The sequence below is a fragment of the Coturnix japonica genome, chromosome 3 (genome assembly GCF_054131305.1).
Source record: "Coturnix japonica strain WE chromosome 3, WE-NBRP24, whole genome shotgun sequence".
Taxonomy (NCBI): Eukaryota; Metazoa; Chordata; class Aves; order Galliformes; family Phasianidae; genus Coturnix; species Coturnix japonica.
Genome location: NC_140665.1, coordinates 33,350,451 through 33,371,391, shown reverse-complemented (window position 1 = coordinate 33,371,391; position 20,941 = coordinate 33,350,451). Strand labels below are relative to the sequence as shown.

The 20,941-nt window shown below is 42.6% G+C and overlaps 1 protein-coding gene and 1 long non-coding RNA gene across 3 annotated transcripts in view; one reads left to right on the top strand and one right to left on the bottom strand.

Annotated features, from left to right (window-relative positions):
• LOC107311245 (uncharacterized) overlaps positions 1–10,629 on the bottom strand; it is a 29,355-nt gene extending 18,726 nt beyond the window's left edge. Inside the window, exons 1-2 of one of the 2 annotated variants that reach the window (XR_014944718.1) lie at positions 10,536–10,629; positions 8,839–8,965 (exon numbers count right to left, since the gene is read on the bottom strand). This is a non-coding gene — a long non-coding RNA (uncharacterized LOC107311245). Of the gene's footprint in view, positions 1–8,635; positions 8,966–10,535 lie in introns of those variants that run through there. The other variant, XR_014944717.1, reaches the window with a different exon arrangement.
• Positions 10,630–10,685: 56 nt separating this feature from the next.
• On the top strand, positions 10,686–20,554 carry SCCPDH (saccharopine dehydrogenase (putative)). Its single transcript, XM_015857595.3, has 12 exons — positions 10,686–10,979; positions 11,057–11,169; positions 11,981–12,061; positions 12,503–12,632; positions 14,126–14,175; positions 14,658–14,788; positions 15,258–15,375; positions 16,913–17,032; positions 17,147–17,203; positions 17,708–17,819; positions 18,611–18,692; positions 19,115–20,554. The coding sequence occupies exons 1-12, from the start codon at positions 10,775–10,777 to the stop codon at positions 19,218–19,220; spliced, it is 1,305 nt and encodes a 434-aa protein (XP_015713081.1). The 5' UTR covers positions 10,686–10,774; the 3' UTR covers positions 19,221–20,554.
• Positions 20,555–20,941: the final 387 nt, after the last annotated feature.

The window sequence follows — 20,941 nt, the reverse complement described above, 5'->3', positions numbered from 1 at the left end:
ATCAATGTGTGACTAATTTCCTGGACAGGTGAGCTGACATAAACCTCTGATGTAGGTACAGAAAACTAAATTGTTGCTGGTTATGTATTCCAGTGGACTTAAGGTAATTTCATCAGTATTTGATGGTACTTGGAATCTGGGTACAAATCCAAGGTGTTGCTGCTTGGCTAGAAGCTTGGAGGACTCTTGGACGTACATTTAAAGTGCCTCCAGTAGGTTTCTAGAGCGGCAAAATCAGCAGAACAACATTCCTGGAGCTGCTCAGTGATTAATAGCGAGGGCTGTAATAACATGTTCATCATAAACATTTCTGCTGTTTCTCCTCCCAGGCATGTATTGCAAAAGAGTCCATGGAGACCTTTGTGCCTTCCCTACCCAGCAGAGCCTGCGGCCCTTCTGCCTGACTGCCAAGGGAGCCACGGGGATGTGGGGAGAGGCAGCTGGATTGCCAGGGGAGCTGGATCAGCTTTGAGAAAGCAAGCAGACCCAGGGGAGTGGGAGGGAATAAAGTAGAAAATGCTGTAGATACAGCTTTTGGATTCAAACGAGAGAGTTGCTCTTTGTGGGCTTTATTTGTAAGGGTTGTCAGAGATATCCTTTTTGCCACCCAGAATGCTGCTAAGCAATTACAAAACATTAGCTGTGATTTCAGACATTTACGCAATCAGCTGTTTCTGGGACACTGGTGATCAGAGCTGTAGGCTTCTGCTATGTGTTGTATTTTCAGCACTCTGCGCTTTATCCCAGGCCAGACAGTATTTCTGAAGTCTCAATGAATGTATACTCTCACTAGAATCTGACTTTATTTTTATTTTATGAAAAATATTCTATCCCTTGGAACAGGGATAGAAACATGTGCCACACACATAGGAGTATGACATAGTTATTTGCAACTAAAATGTTGAACTTCCAATATCTGGAGGTAGTTACACAGAATCAAAATGAATTCTTGGTGATTTGCTGCCACATCAAAGTGAGGAATTGCCTTCTCCCTCCATGTCCATCAGCAGTGTGATGTAGAATATGGGTAATAGCTTGAGGGTGTGTGTTGATGTTCCATCTCTAAATGTGGCACTCCCTGGTGCACCAGAGAGAATTCAAAGAGAAAGCAAATCAGAAGAGAACACGAGTGGAGGATGGGGCAAGAAGGAGTGACATCTGGGCACTGCTGGATAGCTTCCAGGATCTGGAGTAAGATGGAGTGAAAAGCTCAGGACGATCTGGTTTAAGCAAGAGGCCAGCTTCAAAAGCCGTGCCTTCTCAGTGTGCTTAGGCTAATTGCATGGACATTCATCTTCAGTTTTATTTTTGGCAGAAATCATTGTTTCCACAGTCCTTCCTTCCCTCATCTCTGCTGCCTCTCCAAGAGAGAGAACAACGTATGCATATGGGTTGATGCTCTGAGAGGGATGAGTACTGAGAAAGACCAAAGAAAACTAACCATAATCTCAAAGGCCACTGATAAGGAGCAAAACAAATTTAAGTTTTAAACAGACTTAAGCATTTCAAAACCAAATGAGTATTCTGATTTGTTTTACTGTAAAAACAAATGTTGACCTCTGCATAGTAAGTTTTTCCTGGACTTCTGCTTCCAAAATAAAACATTTCATTCACTTTGCCCTTCTTTGGAATTTTTCACAGAATCATAAGAATTGAAAGGGTCCTCTGGAGATCACCCCGTCCAACCCCCTACTAAAGCAGTTCCCTACAGCAGGCCACACAGGAAAGTATCCATATGGGTCTCAAATATCTCCACAGAAGGAGACTCCACAGCCTCTCTGAGCAGCCTGTTCCAGTGCTCTGTCACCCTCACAATAATGAAATTCCTCTTTTGTTGGTGTGGAACTTCCTGTGTTCCAGTTTCTGCCCATTGCCCCTTGTTCTGTTGCTGTGCACCAACATAAAGTGCCCAAACCCATGGACTTGATTCTTGCACTTTAGTTATTTATAAACAGTACTGAGATCCTCTTTCAGTCTTCTCTTCTCCAGGCTGAACAGACTCTCAGCTTTTCCTCATCATGGAAATACTCCAGACCCTTCATCATCTTTCTTGCCTTCCACTGGATTATTTTCCTCTTCTTTTCCTGCTTATATTGAAAGCAAGACAGCACCATGGGCCTGACCCTAGGGATACAATAGCTGGCGGCCCTGTACAGGGCTATTCCTCAGATCTAAGTGATGCTGAGCAATTTCTCTGCTCCAGGTTTTCAGTGCAAAAATCCATGCTCACCAGCGCAGCTCATTAATGCCTGAGAGTAACCTTCAGGTTATCTGTAATACTCTGTACCAGACATGCAAGTTTAGCATCTGTTTTTAACTGGTAATTGTGAGTGTCTATGGCCTGTTTTCAGAGGTGACTTACATGCCTAAATCCCAGTGAGTTATTTTTAAGCTAGAATGTCCTAGTTTCAGCTTCAGGTTCACCTACTGGACCTTGTTATCAGTTCTTAGAGGAAAGATTGGTCATTTTTAATAAAACGGGGGAAAAAATAAAACAAAGGGCAAAAAGAACAATCAGAGCTCTTAATGTATACCAAGGGCATGGAACCATAATAAGACTAAGGCCAGTGATCATTAGAGATAACCTTCCTTCTTCCTGGAGGTGCTGCTAGTAGGTATACAATGAATTGGAACAGCACTCTGTCTTCAGGTCCACCGAAGAGCCTTTACTTCCTTTAAATGAGGTGTTGTTTTTAAACAGGGCTTGGTGTCCTGTCATTAACTTGGTTTCACGCCTCTTTTGTGCTTTCATTGCCCCAGGCCTAACAGTTTCAGCATTACATGCTTCCTCTGATATGGAATCTGACCATTCCACCCCAGGCTACCTGCCCAGGAGTGGAAGAGACTGCTGTGGTTCCTGGCAACCCAACTCCTGGGTGCTTCATCTCCACCTGAGATCCGTAAAAACAAGAGCACAACCCTCCTGTGGGTGAACCTGTGATGAGCCTGATACAGTGGGCAAGGAAATGTTACTGCTCTGTACTGTTAAATGCATAGCTCCAGTTCCTTGTTTTCTTCCTCATTTGGGCAAATTAACTTCTCCTGCAGCTTGCACTTTCCCCTGGCAGAAGTGCTAACAGCCTTTCAACTTCATGGCTGCTGGCGTGATCACCGCTACACTTGCACCTGGATTTGAGAACTCTGGAACAGAAATGCAGGCAGAGCTATGAGGGAATTACTTCTCTGTTGTAAAGGAGATAGGACTGTAGAATATTGTTAGTAGCATCTATCTCAGAGGTAAGGATTTACTTAGAGGCATGGGACTCTTGAAGAGGATGAGTAAATGAACAGAAGTTAATTTGTTGTTGTGGCTGAATGATGCAAAGAAACGTGGTCCCACGGGTGTAGCAGAATGGATAACAAGCCAAAGAATAGCAACATCAGGAAACAGTAACAGCAACGCACAGCTTGCTGTCAAGTAATGCCTACAAGAGGGGATACGAACAAAACAAAGTGCTCAACCTTGCAGCAAGTCAGTGCCAGGTGAAGTGCGCTGTGTACAACTCCCCTGTGAAACAGCAGGAAAGCTGGAGATCACACCGACCACTAGACAGATGAGAGTGGTTAAGGTTAAAATATTCCTATTTTCCCTCCTATTTTGAGGACAAACACAGGTGGATGTGTGTGCACGTGTGAAAGAGCAGAGGCAACAGTTCATAGCCCCTTTAGCTGGAGCTCTTTGCATACAGAAACATCCTGATTTCAAGAATAAATAATTCAACTGGTAGGTGGAGAAATGCCATCAGGATTAAGGCGTCTCAAGCCACGTGTTCAATGACACAGAGAGAAAAAAATGCTTTTAAATGTTTGTTTTGGTTTTAAAACGCCAAGGGAATTGATTTATACACCAGCCTTGTTTCCAGTGGTCGTTTCACACCTACTCTCCTAGAAATGCTACTTTAGAAAATATTTATGCAACCTAAAGTAGGAAGTTATACAAAGTAACTGCTTTTGTTTTACAGGAGCTTTGGAAACAGTCTAGTCTCAGCTTGTTTCTAGCACCATTAAAACTGTATTTGTTCTCCTTTTTACTTCTCTAGCAACTTCTGAAAAAAGGAACTTAGCTTCGTGAAGTAGAATTAATAGGAACTGTACTGGACAGGTACAAATACCCGCTGTCTGCTTATTAATATATATATATATATACATGTGTATATATATATATGTACGTTTAGTTATTCAGTCCACAAGTACACAGCAGCTGGTAGCGATCCCTGAGTGTAGAAAAACAATACAACTCGCTAGAGGGAGCTCGGACACAGCTTCTGAGCCCAGCAAGGAGCCGCTCTACGTCAGTCTGTTGCTAAGTGTTTTGTAAACCTCTTCTGTCTGTCTAGATTCTGTGTGGGCAGCCGCAGACTTTGTATGATGAAAAGTACACCGATATTTCAATTGCAGAAAACTTGTAAAAGATTGAGGTGGAGCAGGGAGCTCTCCAATTTTAATTTGTTTCTGAGCCGCAATCAGTAGATTTTACCAGCATACATTTTTTTGCAGATCATAAAGATGGGTCAGAAGGGGTACACTTCCATCCTTGCCTGCCTCTCCTCTCTTAGTGCTCTCCTTCCCTTCTTCAGAACCCCAGGTGCATGTATTTCTGCAGGTCCCACTCCCACAAAGTGGTGCGCTACCTCAGACCTGTGTGACCTGATCTAAGTGTTCCTGCTCCATCAAGGACACTGGACTAGGTGACCTTTTGAGCTCCCTGTCCCTGACATTCTGTGATTCTGAGATCTTCTACTTTCCTGTCCTTGTAACTTTCCTCATCAAGATCGCAATTTTTTGCCTCTGCCCATCTACTGCATACCCTCAATGTAAGCCACTCACCTACCTAAAGTACATCAGATTTCACCAACACTTTATGCTTAATTTTATCCTCTCCCCTTTTCTTTTTCTTCCATGCTGAACTGCAAGTGCAGGCTGCTGCACCACCTGGCTTGCTGCTGTGGGCAGTCTGAGTGGAGCAGTCGAACGCACCAGGTGTAGCAGTGAGGTTCTGTTGACTGGCTGTAATTGCTGTTGTGAAAGCACTTACCTAACGTTCAGGAAGTTACTAATGAGCAAAGACTCATAAACATGCTTCTCTGGTGGTGGCCAGGTTATCAATTGTAAGACAGTCCCTGTCTTCCCCTCACGCAGTAGCTGCTGGCATGGAAATATTTACTCCTCTTCAGATAAGAGCTGGCACGATGGAGCCTTGAATCTGCTACTCTAGATACATAAGATGTTTGGTGTTTGTTTTTTTCTTCCTTTAAAAAACTCATGTGAAAATTGTGTGCCACATCTTGAAAGTCTCTTTCCTGGAGAACCATGAATTTAGAAGTCATCTAAACACCTGGGGCAGCTGTAGGCACCGTGTTTTACAGGAGGAGGTGAGAGAATATCAGACTGGGGCCTTTGGCCTTTATCCACTCTGCATATGTTCAGCTGTACAGAGAAAATGGTATGTTCAGCTCGTTATTTTCCATGAGTCAAGCAAGTTTTTACAAGTGACAAGATAAGATGGTGATGCTGAAGTAAAGCCTTAAATAACTGATTCTTGGGACACATTGATGCCATCTCAGAAATTCAGAAAAGAGGAGAGAGTTGTCTTTGTAAGTGAGGCTCCACTGTGACATAAACCAATGCTGGGCTCTATGCGGGCTTTGCCAACAGACACCTGGGGTGTCAGAAGTAAGTAATGAATGACGAAGCATGCTTCACTGCAGGTATTTCCTGCACTAAAGGATCAATTGGCTCTTTAGCATTTCTCAAAGTTCATTTACAGGCCCTGCATGCTGCTGAGCTGATCAGATTGATAAAACGAGGAGAATTTGCTGGCTCTGCATTACATGCTGTGTTTTTGTTCTTTCCATCCTCACAGTAAATGCTTCGTGTGCCAGCTACTAAATCTAAACTCAGTCTGTGGCATGACAGTGGTCTGCAGTCTAACCTTCTGCTTTCTACAGATTGAACAAAAGGAAATAGTTTATCATACCTGTGGCAATTCTCAGAAAACCTCCTGAGTAGGACATATCGAGAGCTGCAGAGTTTGGAAAATGTGCCCAATTCTAAAATCACAGACACCAGGAATCCATTAGGATCTTTTCCACAAGGAAGATGTCTGCCAGCCTGCAGAACTGGACAATCTGAGTCCCTCTTTGCATGAAAGCAGACTGTGTACAAACTGAAAAAAGAAAAGTATTTGTAGGTACTCTGTGTGAACACTGACACAGCATTCAAATGCACTGAGCAGAGGCACGTGGGTGTGCGGCCAGGCCTGGCTGGCCACCAAGTAGTTCTGCAGGCAACTGAAGCCAGTAAACCACAGCACGTGACTGAGGAACTGTATGTTTGTGCCTGAAAGCAGATATATCTAATTAGTGCAAATATGTGTTTTTTCCCCTTATAATAACATTCCTTAAGTAATATATACAAGAAAGATGAAGTTTAAAGACTATTTAGAACCCACTGTTGCACTCATGAGGTAGTTGAGGGAAAGGTTGCTAGAGGATTTTACCGTTCACTCTACTGCTGCAGATTGCAGATGGTAAAGAGCAGGTGAGCTCTGTGGTCCATCTGCTCCCTTTTGCAACAACACATTGAATCCTCACAGTGTCCTGCTGTTCTGCTCTTCATACTTGCACGTGCAGTTCCAGGAGTCCTTTCCACTGGTGCTTACCAAATCTTTTGCTGTGAGGATTGAGTGGTGTCAGCCACGTTTGCCCAGGTGCACAGTCCCTAGAACTCACATCCTCAGACATCTGCAAAGCATTTTCCTGCCTCTGTATCTACTTTTAGCTCAATAATATAGATGGGATCTCTTTGATTTTTGCCGGCAGGAGTCTCCATCCTTCTTGCTAATTCATTATTTCCTGGATTATTTTCTTGGAGCTGTCCGTAATTTATTATTATATTCATTGTAGTGAAGCAGCTGAACCAGAACACAATGTTTTAAATTAGACTTTCAAATGCTGACAGTGTTGTATTTCCTTCTCTGTGATCTCATGATTCTGCATAGCTAATAACTCCCACACTTGCCATTCACCAGGAAAAGGTTTTATTCCTGTCTCTCTCAGCACCACTTACCTTCCATGTTTTAATTCCACTGAATGCCTGAAACTCAGATTGCTTCTCCAGTACAGTCTGAATTTTCTTAATCTTCTCACCTGGTAATTTCTTGGCTGCCTTTGAATTTGGAGTCCAACTCTGGGAGCTTTAGATGACCTTTAGAAGTCCCTTCCAACTCAAAAGATTCCATGATTCTGTGAATTATTTCTGTGCACCTTCAGGGGGTATTTTAAGTGCTTACCTTATGGCCACTTTTCAAGCGTTAGACTGTTGTCAGCAAAATGGCTGGTGAGATGTCAGGTAGGACAGAGCCTTCCATTCTACTTTGTGTTCCTCATTTATTTGTCTTTAATTCCATAAAATTGGCTTACCAGAAAATAAAATATTACCAAATATGTGGCAAGCAACTCCCTGTTGAACTGAGTTTAGGAAATGCAGCTCTTAATTTCAAGCTTTTCTTTTTTTCAGGAGTTGCACCCAGTGTTCCTTATGGATCCTTTCCAACTCTGGATATTCTGTGATTCTACCATTTATTCTCCCACTCTAAATGGTTTGGTTTATTACCAATTCAAAAGCTCTGTATGGTGCGGCTTTTTGGAGCATCTGATTATAAGGCCATATTCTGCGTACATTCAGGATAAGATACACTGCAGCACTGGGAGGCGTGGGCTTTGTTCCAGGAACATTTGTTCCCACAGGCACGCAGTGCTGAGTAACTGCAGCTGGTAGGTAGGTGCCCACCTTTCCTTTTTATTCCACATAGACTCACCACAGAATATTTCATACTCTGCAATGAATTATCCATGCATTATTAGATAGCCTTATTTCCCAACACCTCTGCCTAATCGTATGCTGTACTTTTCTGGAGTCCTGCAGTAACTTTTGTAATGATGCAACTCAGAGATCTTATTTTATTCTTTGGGGTATGATACAATTACAATGATGGGGTTTTAAAGGCACTGCCTTCATATAGCATTGTGCAACTGAGAGCATATTGCATTCTTTCTGCTACCTTATTGTTGAAGTGATGGAACAGCGTCTTCATTTTCCACTCTAATAAACAAAACACACCTTGAAGTTGTAACTGAGTAGAAGAAATTTAACCCTGGATTGGTGTCCAAGGAGTATATAAATATTGAAAGCAAGGATATTCTCAGGACAACAACAGCACCAAATGAAGAGACACACAGGTGCTGTTGTAAATGCCCGCAGACTCCGATCCTGCCAGAGGAACAGGAGGAGCTAGCACAGGGAGGCATGCCCACTTTGACTGAGAGCATTGGAAAACATAAGGCTTGTCTGGGAGCCCAAGTGCATTTCTTGGTCCCAAAGAAACTGTCAGGGCCCTCTAGCGACCAAAGTTATTTTAGACCGAGGCAGTCTGGTTTAAAGAGGCTTTAACTGAAGTACTTTAAAATCTTTAAACTTCTTTGTACACACGAGTGTTTAAAAAGAAATAATTAAATAAACCAGTACTTTCAAATCTGAAAACACGAGATTTAAAAAGAAACAGCTCATTTTTATGAGCTTCTAAAACTGATCCAGGTGGGAACCTCCCTTGGGGAGTAGCAGCTGGCAGCAGATCTGGCATTTCTTGTCTTTTTATTGGACACGGGGAAAATGTAAGCCATCCCACAGCTTTCCCACAGAGTAACTTTTGCAATCCTGCATTGGCAATACTAACTAGGGAGACAGGTTAACCTTTGCCTTTAGTCAAGACTGCTATAAGCTTTCCATGTAAAATCAGAGCCTTGACATTCCCTTGATGTTTGCTATTTTGAAACCCACCTGCCTACTTCTGAGTTCCAAGGTCAGGATTGTAAACTGGCTTTTTGTTCTTCTCTTTATGCAAGTTACTGGAGTGAAACTGCAGTTTCCTACAAACAGGTTCCTTCCACTTGCCAGCCACACATCTCTGTCAAGAAAAAAAGAAGTTGGAGCTGCCATTACGAAAGTTTATGTGAACAGAGTAACAGTTTTGCATTGTGTTTTTATGTCCTTCTCATTGGTTTTCAGGTGTCCCTCCGCAGCTCTACAAGTCCGATTTCTTGCCTGCATTAGCTGCAATCTATGTGAATTACTTTGCTCCAGAAGATGTGTTTTAAAGAAATATAACTGATGCTGGAAAAGTAGAGGATATCTTGAGAGTTGTGCCTTGCTAGACAGGGTAATTCTGCATGATTTGGTGTAACATGTCAGTCCCTGAGAGGGCTCTCAGCTCAGCATACAAGCCTGCAATGCCAAGCCACTGCCCAACAATGCACTGCAGGCCTTATTAACTGCATATGGCCCAAGGAAGATTGTGCAGCCCTGATTGTTCACAGATTATCCCATCGGAATCATAGCTTTATAAACTGCTTTGGTTTTTATTGTGTGGTGAGAGGGGATGAGATGTGAAAAAGGGACAATGGAAAGGAAGAAAGAGAAAAGACAAGAGAGAAAGAGAGGCAAGTTTCTGGAGCAAACTTCAGAGAAAAAAACAATGTTTGTTTAGTTCAAGCTGGTGAAAAATCTCTCTTACTGTTGCAACTTCTTGTTGAAGTTTTAGCAAAGGAGAAGAGTGGAAGACCAAAGTCTTCAAAGAAAATAGCCTTTATTTTGAGAGCTGGGAGAAAAAAAATAAGGCTGAGAAGAAAGTTGCTCAGAGGAGTTTGGCCTCATTAAGAACACAGCTGGAAGTTATCCCATTGTGTAGGAAGGACAAGATGATAGCAAGAAACCAGCTCGCCCAATGAGATGTTCAGTGACCTCAAACAAGAAACTGGTTTTGCAGGGCTGCTCTGTAAATCAAATCAACAAAATGATCTGGATTAATAAAGAACACAAAACTTGTCTTTGTCCTCAGCCCCCTCTTCTCCTTTGTTTTTTGTTAGGCCGAGTTGTTTCATTGACACAGTTGATAGCGTAGGCCTATGAACTACAGCATCAGCACAACTGGAGGAGTGGAGCCAGTGCCTGGAGTGAGGATCTGCCATGCCTTGGGAGACAGAACATTTAAATGTATTCAGGAAGGAGGTCAGCCTTCACCACAAATCCCACATGGGTAAAGACAAAAGATAAAGCAGGAAGAGCCCTGGAGGTAACACTGGCAATGAGCTGAATGTGCACCAGCAATGGGATGCTCACAGAGGAAAGGCAAATGTTTGGCCATGCAGAGATGGGGATCAGGGGATCCATCCTGGCACATTACATTACATTATCATTATATTCTGTGTTGGAAGGGACCCATGAGGATCACTGAGTCCAACTCCTGGTTCCTTGCAGAACCATCCAAAGATCAGAGCAGGGGCTGAACGTAGAGGGTGTGGAGGTGTAGGTTTGCGTTCCCAGTGATATGGACATCAGTGCTGGGGGAGATGGCCTGGGAGGCTTCTGTCACTGTGAGGCTTAGACTCGAGGGCCTCTGTCAGGGCAGGTAAGGGGCATCCACAGCCTCACCGGGCAACTACCTGTTGTAATTCGGGATGAAACCGACTGCACTTTACCTGTAGGTAATTTCCTTTCAGATTAACAGCAGTTCTCAGCTCATCGGCAGGACCCATCAGTAACGCTCACGTCGGTCGCTGAGCGGAACGGCCGCCCACACAGCGGCAGCGCGAGCCGCCAACGGCCGCCCCTCGAGCTGCTTGTGGGGCGGGGCCAAGCGGTGCCGGCCGCTGCCAGGCGCTGAGGGGCAGTGCGGCTCTTCACTGCGTTGCGTCCCGTCTAGTCTGATCGCCTCGCCATGGCTGCCGGCAGCGGGGAGGCGGCCGAGCGGCCTTACGAGCTGGTGGTGTTCGGGGCCAGCGGCTTCACCGGGCAGTTCGTGGTGGAGGAGGTGGCGCGGGCGGCGAGCGGCGGGGAGCTGCGCGGCCCCCTGCGCTGGGCCGTGGCCGGGCGCAGCCGCAACAAGCTGCAGGAGGTGCTGGAGCGGGCGGCCGAGCGGCTGGGTACGGACCGCGGCGAGGTGGCGGGGGGGAGGGAGGCCGAGAGGGGCCGGGGATGTGACGGCGGTCTCCGTCCGCAGGGAAAAAGGCGTTGGGCCCGGAGGTCGGCGTGCTGCTGTGCGATGTGGGCGACCCGGCCTCGCTGGCCGCCATGGCGAAGCAGAGCCGGGTAGTGCTCAACTGCGTGGGCCCGGTGAGTTGTGGCGTGCGTGGCACTGCGGTCCTTGGCGCTAAATGGAGCCTTAGAGCAAATCTGCGGTGCGAGGGTGATACACCAACCTTCCGGGTGTTGTAATGCACGGAAAGATCTCACTGAAGAGTTCAGTTTTAGCCTTTTCATCGTTCAGAGGCAGTGTAAGAAAGCAGTGGTAAGCCAGAAAGGAGTTCTGGTTTATGCCAGGCGTTGTAAATAGTGTTCGGGTTGGAAGTAATGCTGGGGAGTCATAGAATCATAGAACGGCCTGGGTTGGAAAGGACCACGTCATCTGGTTTCAACCCCCCTGCTACATGCAGGGCTGCCCGCCACCAGACCAGGCTGCCCAGATTCACATCCAGCCTGGCCTTGAAAAGGGAAGAAGCGATTGGAGTTGTGCTGTAAGTTCTTGGCCGCTTTAAAGCTTGCAGTGATGGTGTCACCACCTCAGCCTGAGCAGATCAAAGTACGAAGCCTGGTGGCTGGGCAATGGCCAGCTCTGTGAAAGGTGTTAGCCACAGAGTATGCAGATAACATGGATGCAAAAAGCATAAACCAAGGTGACATATACGCAATTGGCTGTGGTGATCTTATCTTAACTCAGGAGAGATAACTGTTATCAATGATGAAGTTTGTTCTGCTCTTCCTGCCCCTCCCTCTCCTGAAGACAAGACCATTACATTTGCCCCACTTAGCAAAATCAATACCCGAGCTTACTTCTGCTGGAGGTACACATACTTTAGACAAATCAAGCTGGGTGACTTGTGTGATCTTTATTTTGTTACCGGTGGTGTTTTTTTCCCTCCTTTAGTATAGATTTTTTGGAGAGCCTGTAGTGAAAGCTTGTGTGGAGAATGGTGCAAGCTGCATTGACATCAGTGGAGAGCCCCAGGTACGTGAGCTTGGAGAAATGCTACTTGGTGTTAGGGGTCTCATAAAGCATTTGTTTGTTGTGGTCCATGTTTCTGTGTTTCTGCTTCCCAATGTACAGTAAAACTGATTTTAGGATATGTTAATGTCTAACAGTGATTAAACAAACAATACACAAGATTCTCTCAGGACCCTATTCTCAGTAATTCCAAGATGTTTGAATTCTGCTTTAAATCTCGCTTATGATTCCCTGTATGAAATTCGGGTAGATCACGTTCTTTTTGCACTGCTGCAACATTTTCATACCATAAAACAGCAATAACGTGCATCTGATGTGAAGATGCTTATGAGTAGCGTGACATTTGTAGGGTGCTATGATACGAGAGTAAAGTGCTGGTGGTTAACAGTGGGTATTGCCAGATATGGGGTTCTACTTAAAATATTTATTCTGCTTGTGTTTTAGTTTCTGGAAGGAATGTACCTGAAATACAATGAGAAAGCTGCAGAGAAGAAAGTGTATGTCATTGGAAGCTGTGGCTTTGACTCCATACCAGCTGATATGGGAGTGCTGTACACCAGAGACAAACTGAAAGGTGACTTATTTAGCGTGTCTGTAGGCTGATAAAGACGTGCAGATTATGGTTTTTAATTGTTTTCCTAAAACAGCAGTGTTTGTGGGGAAAGGCTTTCGATCTGCCTTTTTGCCTGCCTTTACCATTTAACTGGTTTCAACCAAATCTGGTAGGTAGATAAAAAATGAAATGTAAATTGTATTCCCACTAGAGTCAGGAAAATTGTTGATAAGGTAGAGGAAGGATTCAAGGTCGTGTTGCTCACTGACAGAACAGGAGCCTCAGTTATCAGGAATGGGCTGCTCTGCAAGTATGTGGGCATCCACCCATAGGTGATCCTCGGCTCTCTGCCACCTGTGCAGTGAGAATGCTGGAAGGATGAGGTGGGAAGGCACAGTGCACGTGGGGAAGGGATTGCAGAGCTGTGAGTAATCAGGTTTGCTAAGTTTTGTTTCTCTGCTGCCAGCACTGAGTAGTTGTTGCATGGACCTAAAGCAGATAGCACTGTTAATAGTTTTTTTTTTTGTCGAGAGCAGCTGGACAGTAGCTCAGAGAGTAAATATATTTGGAAAAGGTGTGAGATGATTTAACTCTATGCAAACAGTACTCGATCCCAGCCCCAAATGAGGATACTTTGTTCACTGGTTCAGACTTTCAGTTGGAAGGGCCACTAAGAGTATCCAAATGTTCTTCTTGCATTATTACTATTAGAATTGCTATGACATGCTTTACATTGTAGTGTATCATCAGCTTTCAGTTTAATAAAACTAAATCTGTAGAAGGACCTGATTAGAGGAAGAGGAGGTGTGGAAATGAGTATCTGGAATGCTCACAGTGTTATAATCGGATGCTTGAATAAATTTGATGCCTTTTAAATAAAGATGTGTTTCAGCTCATCCTGTTTTGACTTTCTGCTTTTAGCACCTGTCTGTCCAGTTGCTTGTTATATTTAAATTATCTCTTTTAATCTCAGGAAGAGATGAGCAAAGCAGAACTAAGCGAAATGTGGAGTTGTTATTTTGCTGTTTGTCACAACTAAGAAACCTTTAGTTTAGGATATGTTGTGTGATTCATTTAATTTTTTTTATTATTATTATTATTACTTATTGTAGTAACATTTACCATGCTCCATTAGTTCATGTAGGTTTTCACAGACTACATCACCCTTTATCTCAAAACTTGGAGGAAAACTAATTCTGCCTTTAAATAATCTTTTGCTGTTTGATTTATTCTTTGCATGATCTTACTAACTGGATAAAGCAGGTAGCATTTAATGACCAATGACAATATTGGTTGTCTGAAGTGATTGAAGTACTTCATGTATGAAATTTTATACTTGCTAACTAAAATAACTTTGGATCCTAATCTTAGTGAGATAACAGTGTGACTCTGTCTGTCCAACCAGTGATGTTGCTGGTCTGGTATTTAAGGCTCCCAGAATGTACCGTAGGTGTGTGAACAAATCTGCCTGTTTGTCCCAGATGATTACATTTGATGTTTTCTCCTCTCTTAAGGTACCTTAACTGCTGTTGAAAGTTTCCTGACAGTGAAAACTGGACCTGAGGTTAGTTGGTTTATGCCCTTGTGGAAACTCAGGGGTACCTGTGGCAGCATTGGTATAGCTGATATGAATAGCTGTTGTTGCATTAGTGTACATCAAGGAACAAGCTCCGGCAGTTCTCTGATGACAAGTCTTTAGAAGCTGATAAAAGTACCCCAAGGAAACACCCTTCTGTAATATCCATTTCCATGGGCTGTCAACATAAAATTTGTTCTGCTATACAGTTTCAAGAAATAACACTTAGTATTTGTTGGTAATTTATTTGCACAGAGACTTGGGAAGGATTCATACAGAAATAAGCTGTAATGGATGTATGTGTTTTGCCAGAAAATGGCAAAGTGTTTGGGTACTTGTTTTGATAGCGCATGTAATCATAATGCATACACACAGTAATTTTCTAATGCTACGTAATGATTGTAAGGTCATTATTAAAATAATACCTGAAACCTTTACTGAACTAATTACTATTCCTTGGCCTCTATCAGGGTTCTTGCATACACGATGGGACCTGGAAGTCAGCTGTTTACGGCCTTGCAGATCAGGACAACCTGAAGGCACTTAGAAAGAAGATCGGATATTCCCCTGTTCCAGTCATTGGTGCAAAACTTAAGAGAAGGTATAAGAAGCTGATGATGTGGAACAGGTTGTTTTCTAACTGCTCCAGACATACTATTAAATATTAAAAAGATACATGTTTGTCTGGTAGAGCTGAAGGTACTGAATTGATATTTTATCATAACAGAACATGTTAGCAGTTGCTGGGTCTCAAAGTTAACTTATTCTATTAGTCTGGTAGAGTCATGGCAACTTTCTTACCTTCATTTCAGAAGCAAGCAGCAGAACAGGAAAAACAAGTGTGGGAATCTTATTTATTTTGATTATCAAATCCATCCTGGATGTAGTTCATGGAATTACAAGTTGAGCCAGGGATAAATCTGAATCATTGATTTGATTTGCTTTCAGTGAAGAGATCGTGTTGTGAAAAAGCTTCAGGGAAAGCCAGTATTGGTAGCGCTGTTATGGTTTATTTCTTTCCCTTTGGTGGAGACTTGAACACTTCTTGTGAATGTTTTTTCTGTTTGCAGAGGACTTGTGTTTTACAGTCAGGAGTTCAAACAATACTCAATTCCATTCATGGGATCTGATGTTTCTGTTGTGAAACGGTCGCAGCGCTATTTGCATTCACAGTTGCAGGAAACACCAGTAAGTGACTGTTATTACTGCAGTGCGTATACGTGATAATTTTCAGCAACTCCTCCCTCTATGTAATAACAGTTCTTCATGGAGATCTGTGTAGCAGAGTTTCTGTAGCTAGATAAAATAACAATGAATTTTTCCTTCTGTAAAGAAGGAGGCTTGTTCTGTTGATGACTTTTCAGTCAATTCGCTTGACCTGATGTAATACAGGTTCTTCTGGATGCTGTTTTTCATACTGTATCCTGCTGGATGAGCCTGCTTTTGCTGTTAGCAAAATAGTTCGTAGAATCCTAGAATGACTTGAGTTGAAAGGCACCTTTAAGGTCATTTAGTTCCAACTCCCCTGTTATAGGCAGGCACACCTCCCTCTGACCAGGTTGCTCAGAGCCTCATCCAGTCTTGTGTTAAACATCTTCTGGATGGGAGTGTCCACAGTCTCTCTGGGCAACCTGTTCCAGTGTCTCACCACTCTCACAGTGACGAATTTCTTCCTAATATCTAGTCTAAATCTACCCTCTTCCAGTTTAAAACCATTTGCCCTTGTCCTGTCACTACATACCCTTATGAAAAGTCCCTCCCCAGCTTTCCTGGAGGTCCCTTCAGGTTCTGGAAGGCTGCTATAACATCTCCCAGAGCATTCTCTTCTGCAGGCTGAAGAGCCCCAGCTCTCTCAGCCTGTCCTCGTAGGGCAGGTGCTTCAGCCCCTCTGACCATCTTCATGGCCCTCCTCTGGACCCACTCCAAGAGCTCCATGTCCTTGTGTTGTAAAAGTCTCTCATAAAGTTCTTGTGCTGACTGATTTCTGGGTGTGTATTTGTAGGGAATGGAAGCTTTGGGTCGCAGAGATATTAAAGAGGTGGGTTTCTTGACATTAGGAAAGGATAAAAGTTTTTGATTCCGTAACTGCAGAGGCTTTTTGTTGTATCAGTGGAGATTTTAAAAGCATTGTAACTGAAGTCAGGTTGGTATAATGTAGTAAATATTGTCCTAAAGAAGTTACATCCTTCTTGTTTGTACCTGGAGATTTCTTTGATGCTTGGGTTTCTGGTGTGCTGGATGTTTAGTTCTTGTTTTTCGTGGCTCCTTGAGAGGAAACCAGCACCGACACTAACAGCTGTGCAGAATCATTGGCATCGCTTAGGGCTGGTAGTGACAGCGTGCTCTAAACATAGACTTGTAACTATTAATGAGAAAGTTTTATTGTTACTACTCCAGAATTACAATACGAGGCCTTGTGTTCTCTTTGATGAAAACATAATGGGATTGAAAGGAAGATCTAAAAGGAGATACAAAAAGACAACTTTCTTTGAAATTTTCCACTTTTCTTCACCATAGCCTTTCCAGCACCAATCTGTAGTTAAGTTGTCTTCTCATAATGAGTTATCAAGTGAAACATTACTTACAATTACTTAGAACTAAGACAGCTGTTTAAGGTTCTTTTCAAACAGATGGGAGTTGTATAAAAAAAGTTGCATCTTTAAAAAGGAATCAATGCAAAAACGTTAATGTAAATCCTATTACTGACGGTATGTTTCTGTTGTAGGTACAGTACGGTGCTTATGTGACTGTAGGTGGCCTTGGCTCTGTTATGAAGCTGATGTTTGCTGGCATTTTATTTCTTCTTCTTGTGAAATTTAGCTTTGGAAGAAAACTCCTGACAAAAGTAAGCATTCAAAGCACAAAAGAATTAAAGAATCAAAGTGTCTTTTTGTTCCCTCTAATTTGTGGGGTTTTTTTGTTGTTGTTAATTATTTTTCTTTTCCTTCTCATTATGCAGTACCCAGAATTTTTCTCTGCTGGACGTTTCACAAAGAAAGGACCAACCCAGAAGCAGGTAAGTGGCTGCTTTCCATCCCACCTAATAAGAAATTTGTGGTAATGGTACAGCTGTAAACTGGCATCCACCACTGAGAAATGATTTATTTCTTTGAGACTAAGTACACACTGTGTATACCTGTTCAGATGGCTTTGACTATTCAAAAAGTCGTGTCACCTGTTAGTAGGACATCAAAATATGTGGAGCTCTTGTAAGAAAAAGTGGATCACATTGCTGGTTTTCATATAGTGATGTGAATAGTTCACAGTATACAGACTGCAGCAAAATCAAGCCTGAAAGCAATGAGAGAATAAATGGAGTTCAGGACAATAACTAACTGTTCCAATAAAATGGAAGTGAGTAGAATATCCAAATTATGTAAATGCAATCATACCTTTTAAACAGTAACTCAAAACAACTGCTGTCATGTTTGGATGGATTTTAGGGCTTTACTACTTGTATTTGCTTGATAGAAGTGCATTACTGGTTTTGGTGACTTGCCACCTGTGTTACTCATTCCAGATGGATGGAACCTCCTTCACAATGACGTTTTTTGGTGAGGGTTATAGTGAGGGGCAGGATCCGCAGAATGGCAAACCAAATGTAAAGATCTGCACTCAAGTGAAGGGACCAGGTATGTACGTTAGCAGCTGACTGCTTTTGGCTCACATTTCTTCATGTGATAAAGGTTTGTGGTTCCACTACCATTCCCTTTGCCTTTGTAAAGCACTTGCAATGTGCAGTAAGTCAGCAGTCTTTGCAGAATATTATCTTGGATACCAGCATTCATTTTAACCTGCTTTTTGAGAAAGCTAACTAACTCACTATGTCTTGTGCTTGCCATTCTCTTTTCTTTTGACTGTCATCACACTAATTCTCATTTTTTCCCGGAGTAGAACAGTAAGGGGAGAGTGGTTCAAGGGTGGTTCATAGAACTCGGGCTTCTTACACACTTAATTATTACCAGTCCCCTATAAGTGAGCCTAAAGCTCATATGTTATATGGTGTCGTTTGGAGCTATAGCGTACTAATGTTCTGGCCGTGTTCTGGGAGTTAGTGAACCATTGCTACTACAAACAACAAAACGTGTAGCAAAGAGTGTGTTACATCAAATGGTCTGAAGTTAAGCACAGAATGGACAGAACTCACGTCAGCAATGACATGGAGAGCCCTTTGGGACTGTGAGGTGATACTGAAGGTTCTTGTGTGGTCACAGGCCTGTATTTGAAGCTGGTACTTGTCCACGTTAGTTCTTACAGGACTCCCATTGCTACTTGGGATGATTTACTATGCAACAAACCTGTTCTTAAATGGAGATACCAGTTTTGACTGGCAAAGAGTTTATCTTTAGCATTGCATATGCAAGAGTGAGATTAGAAATGTGAACCTGTGTTTGAACACACTGTGGTTTTTGGTTTTCATTAGAGCCTGGCTATGTTGCTACACCGATTGCAATGGTTCAAGCAGCTGTAGCTCTTCTGGAAGATTCAGCTCATCTGCCTAAAGAGTGAGTATTTTCCTTTGCAGAGCAGCTTCATTTCCCTTACAGTTATTCTCTTTGATTATTCTCTATAACTCTGTGGATTGCTTTGTTACTTCACCCAAAGGGCAGTGTTATTAAACATGGTCCTTGCTAGGCAATGGAGATAGTTCTTCATTTGCATTTCAATTTGAAAGGATGCAGTTGTGTTTTTAGTAACATTTTTGCCACAACCATTGAACCAAGTCTATATTTTCAGTCAAGGAATAACATCTATTGGGTTTGTTGAATGTATAAATGAACCTCTAAATATAACAAGTTTGCCCAGATCCTCCTGTACTGGGACAAAATGGTGTTTCCTTTCCTAGACAGAGAATCACACTTCAAATAAAGGTGTCACTGAGCCACTGTTCCACTAATGGTTTTTCTCTTTTGATTGTTGTTAACAGAGGTGGTGTGTATTCTCCAGGAGCTGCCTTCTCTAAAACAAAGCTGATTGACCGCCTCAACAAACGTGGCGTTGAGTTCTCTGTTATCAGCCAGCCTGAAGTCTGACATCAAAACAGCTGTGTGAATTAACATCTTACCTGCGCCTCATTCCAATAAAGCTCATTAGGCTGGAAAAGCCTTCTCATAAAACAGTTGCATTGTGCTGTTGTTTAGAGCAGAAACAGGTGGAAAATTAAGTTTAAAGTTGTGATATTTCCTATTGTGAGAAAACCCATAAAGGATACTGACTTAATTCATGAACATGTAAAATTAGTGATATATTGGGTACTAGAACTTTGTTTAATGTCTTTCACCTTAAGTTGCAGAACAGCAGCCTCAGTTACTGCATAATTCATTCTGCTTCACAATTAACCACAGCCTTCTCGCCCCAACTGTTTAAAGCAGGCAGGCCCTGGATACCAAGTGCCTTAGCAGAGGAAACCGCTAGTTACTCATGTCTGTGTGGGAGAGGCACTATTAGTTTGTGGCGTTACTACTTTTAAAGCCTTACTACCCATAGTCAGATAAAAGTAGTTGTTTTTCACTTAAGGTTTGAGGAATAGAATTGTCTTTTTGCTGTATTATTCTAAGGATCTGTACTGGTGTCTTAAGGATTGTTGACTTTTCAGCCTTACTAGCTTGCCATACTAAAAACCAGAAAGCACTGAGAGTAGGGTTTGTCAGTATAGGTAGCTGGAGACCAATTGCAGTTTAGACTGACTAGAAGAATGTGTGCAGTATGCAGAACAGCATCAAGAAAGATGCATTTATAGTATGACTGTTTCAAGTAGTGGCCTTGTCGGTATAGTAACTGAGAGGTTAAATTACTTAAATGACTTCAACTGCTGGAACAGCTACCACGTTTGTTTGTAAATATTAAATTACCATTCATGAGTCTATATCTGATTCTTTGTGGTTGAATGATAATACATCTAGCAAAATATTTTTTTCTAGTATGTGTACATTTAATAATATATCACAGCTATTTTTTCTCCCAACATGCTGAGATCAGAGCACTGTTGCAGATTAAGTATTTCAGAAATCTTACAAGTTTTAGTCTTAGCCTGAAGCAGACTTGTAATGAGTGACATCACAAGCAAACAACTGCATTGACTGTGCTGTACATAGAATGCTCGAGACTGAACTTAACGTAAAGGCAAACTGAAAACTCACGTGCACTTCAACGTATTCCTAGAAAGGGATCCTCAAGGTTTGCTGTGTGTTATGCATTCTCGTTTCCTCTTAACTATAAGAGCAACATCGCTTTTCAGCTTATAAACTGTAGACTCAAGTTGTTGGCCAAAATCACTTATCATTTGTGACTGTGTCTCTGTAAAAAGACGTAGTACCTGCAAATTATCTTCCTGCTAAAACATAATAAAAGAAATTAGTTGGCTCAACAGTCATGTCATTTTTCTTACTTCTACACCGAAGGCTATTGGAAGGTCTCATGGGATAACTTAGGTGGCAACTGAATAAAAGGGAGACAAGCGGTAGGACAAACTGCAGGTTCAAAAACTAAAATTAGGATCATAATTACATGTTATTTTGCCAAGAATAGCATGTACCACAGCTGAAAGGATGTGCTTGGGAGGATAGCTTTGCTCTTTATCCAGGCCAGATGAATTACACCACTCACTCTATTGGCAGCAGCATCTAAAGGACTAAGGTTGGACACCAGCCATTCAAGGCTGAAGGGCTACGCATTAACTTCATAGCTAACTTTAACCTGGTGGCTATATATTTTCAGTGTAGGCACAGAAGAGCTCCTGTGACTTGACAACGTG

Coding starts and splice junctions, on each gene's coding strand:
- SCCPDH (XM_015857595.3), top strand. CDS start 10,775: ATGGCTGCCGGCAGCGGGGAGGCGGCCGAGCGGCCTTACGAGCTGGTG. Junction 11,170..11,980: donor TGCTCAACTGCGTGGGCCCG/GTGAGTTGTGGC, acceptor TCCCTCCTTTAG/TATAGATTTTTTGGAGAGCC. Junction 14,176..14,657: donor CAGTGAAAACTGGACCTGAG/GTTAGTTGGTTT, acceptor GGCCTCTATCAG/GGTTCTTGCATACACGATGG.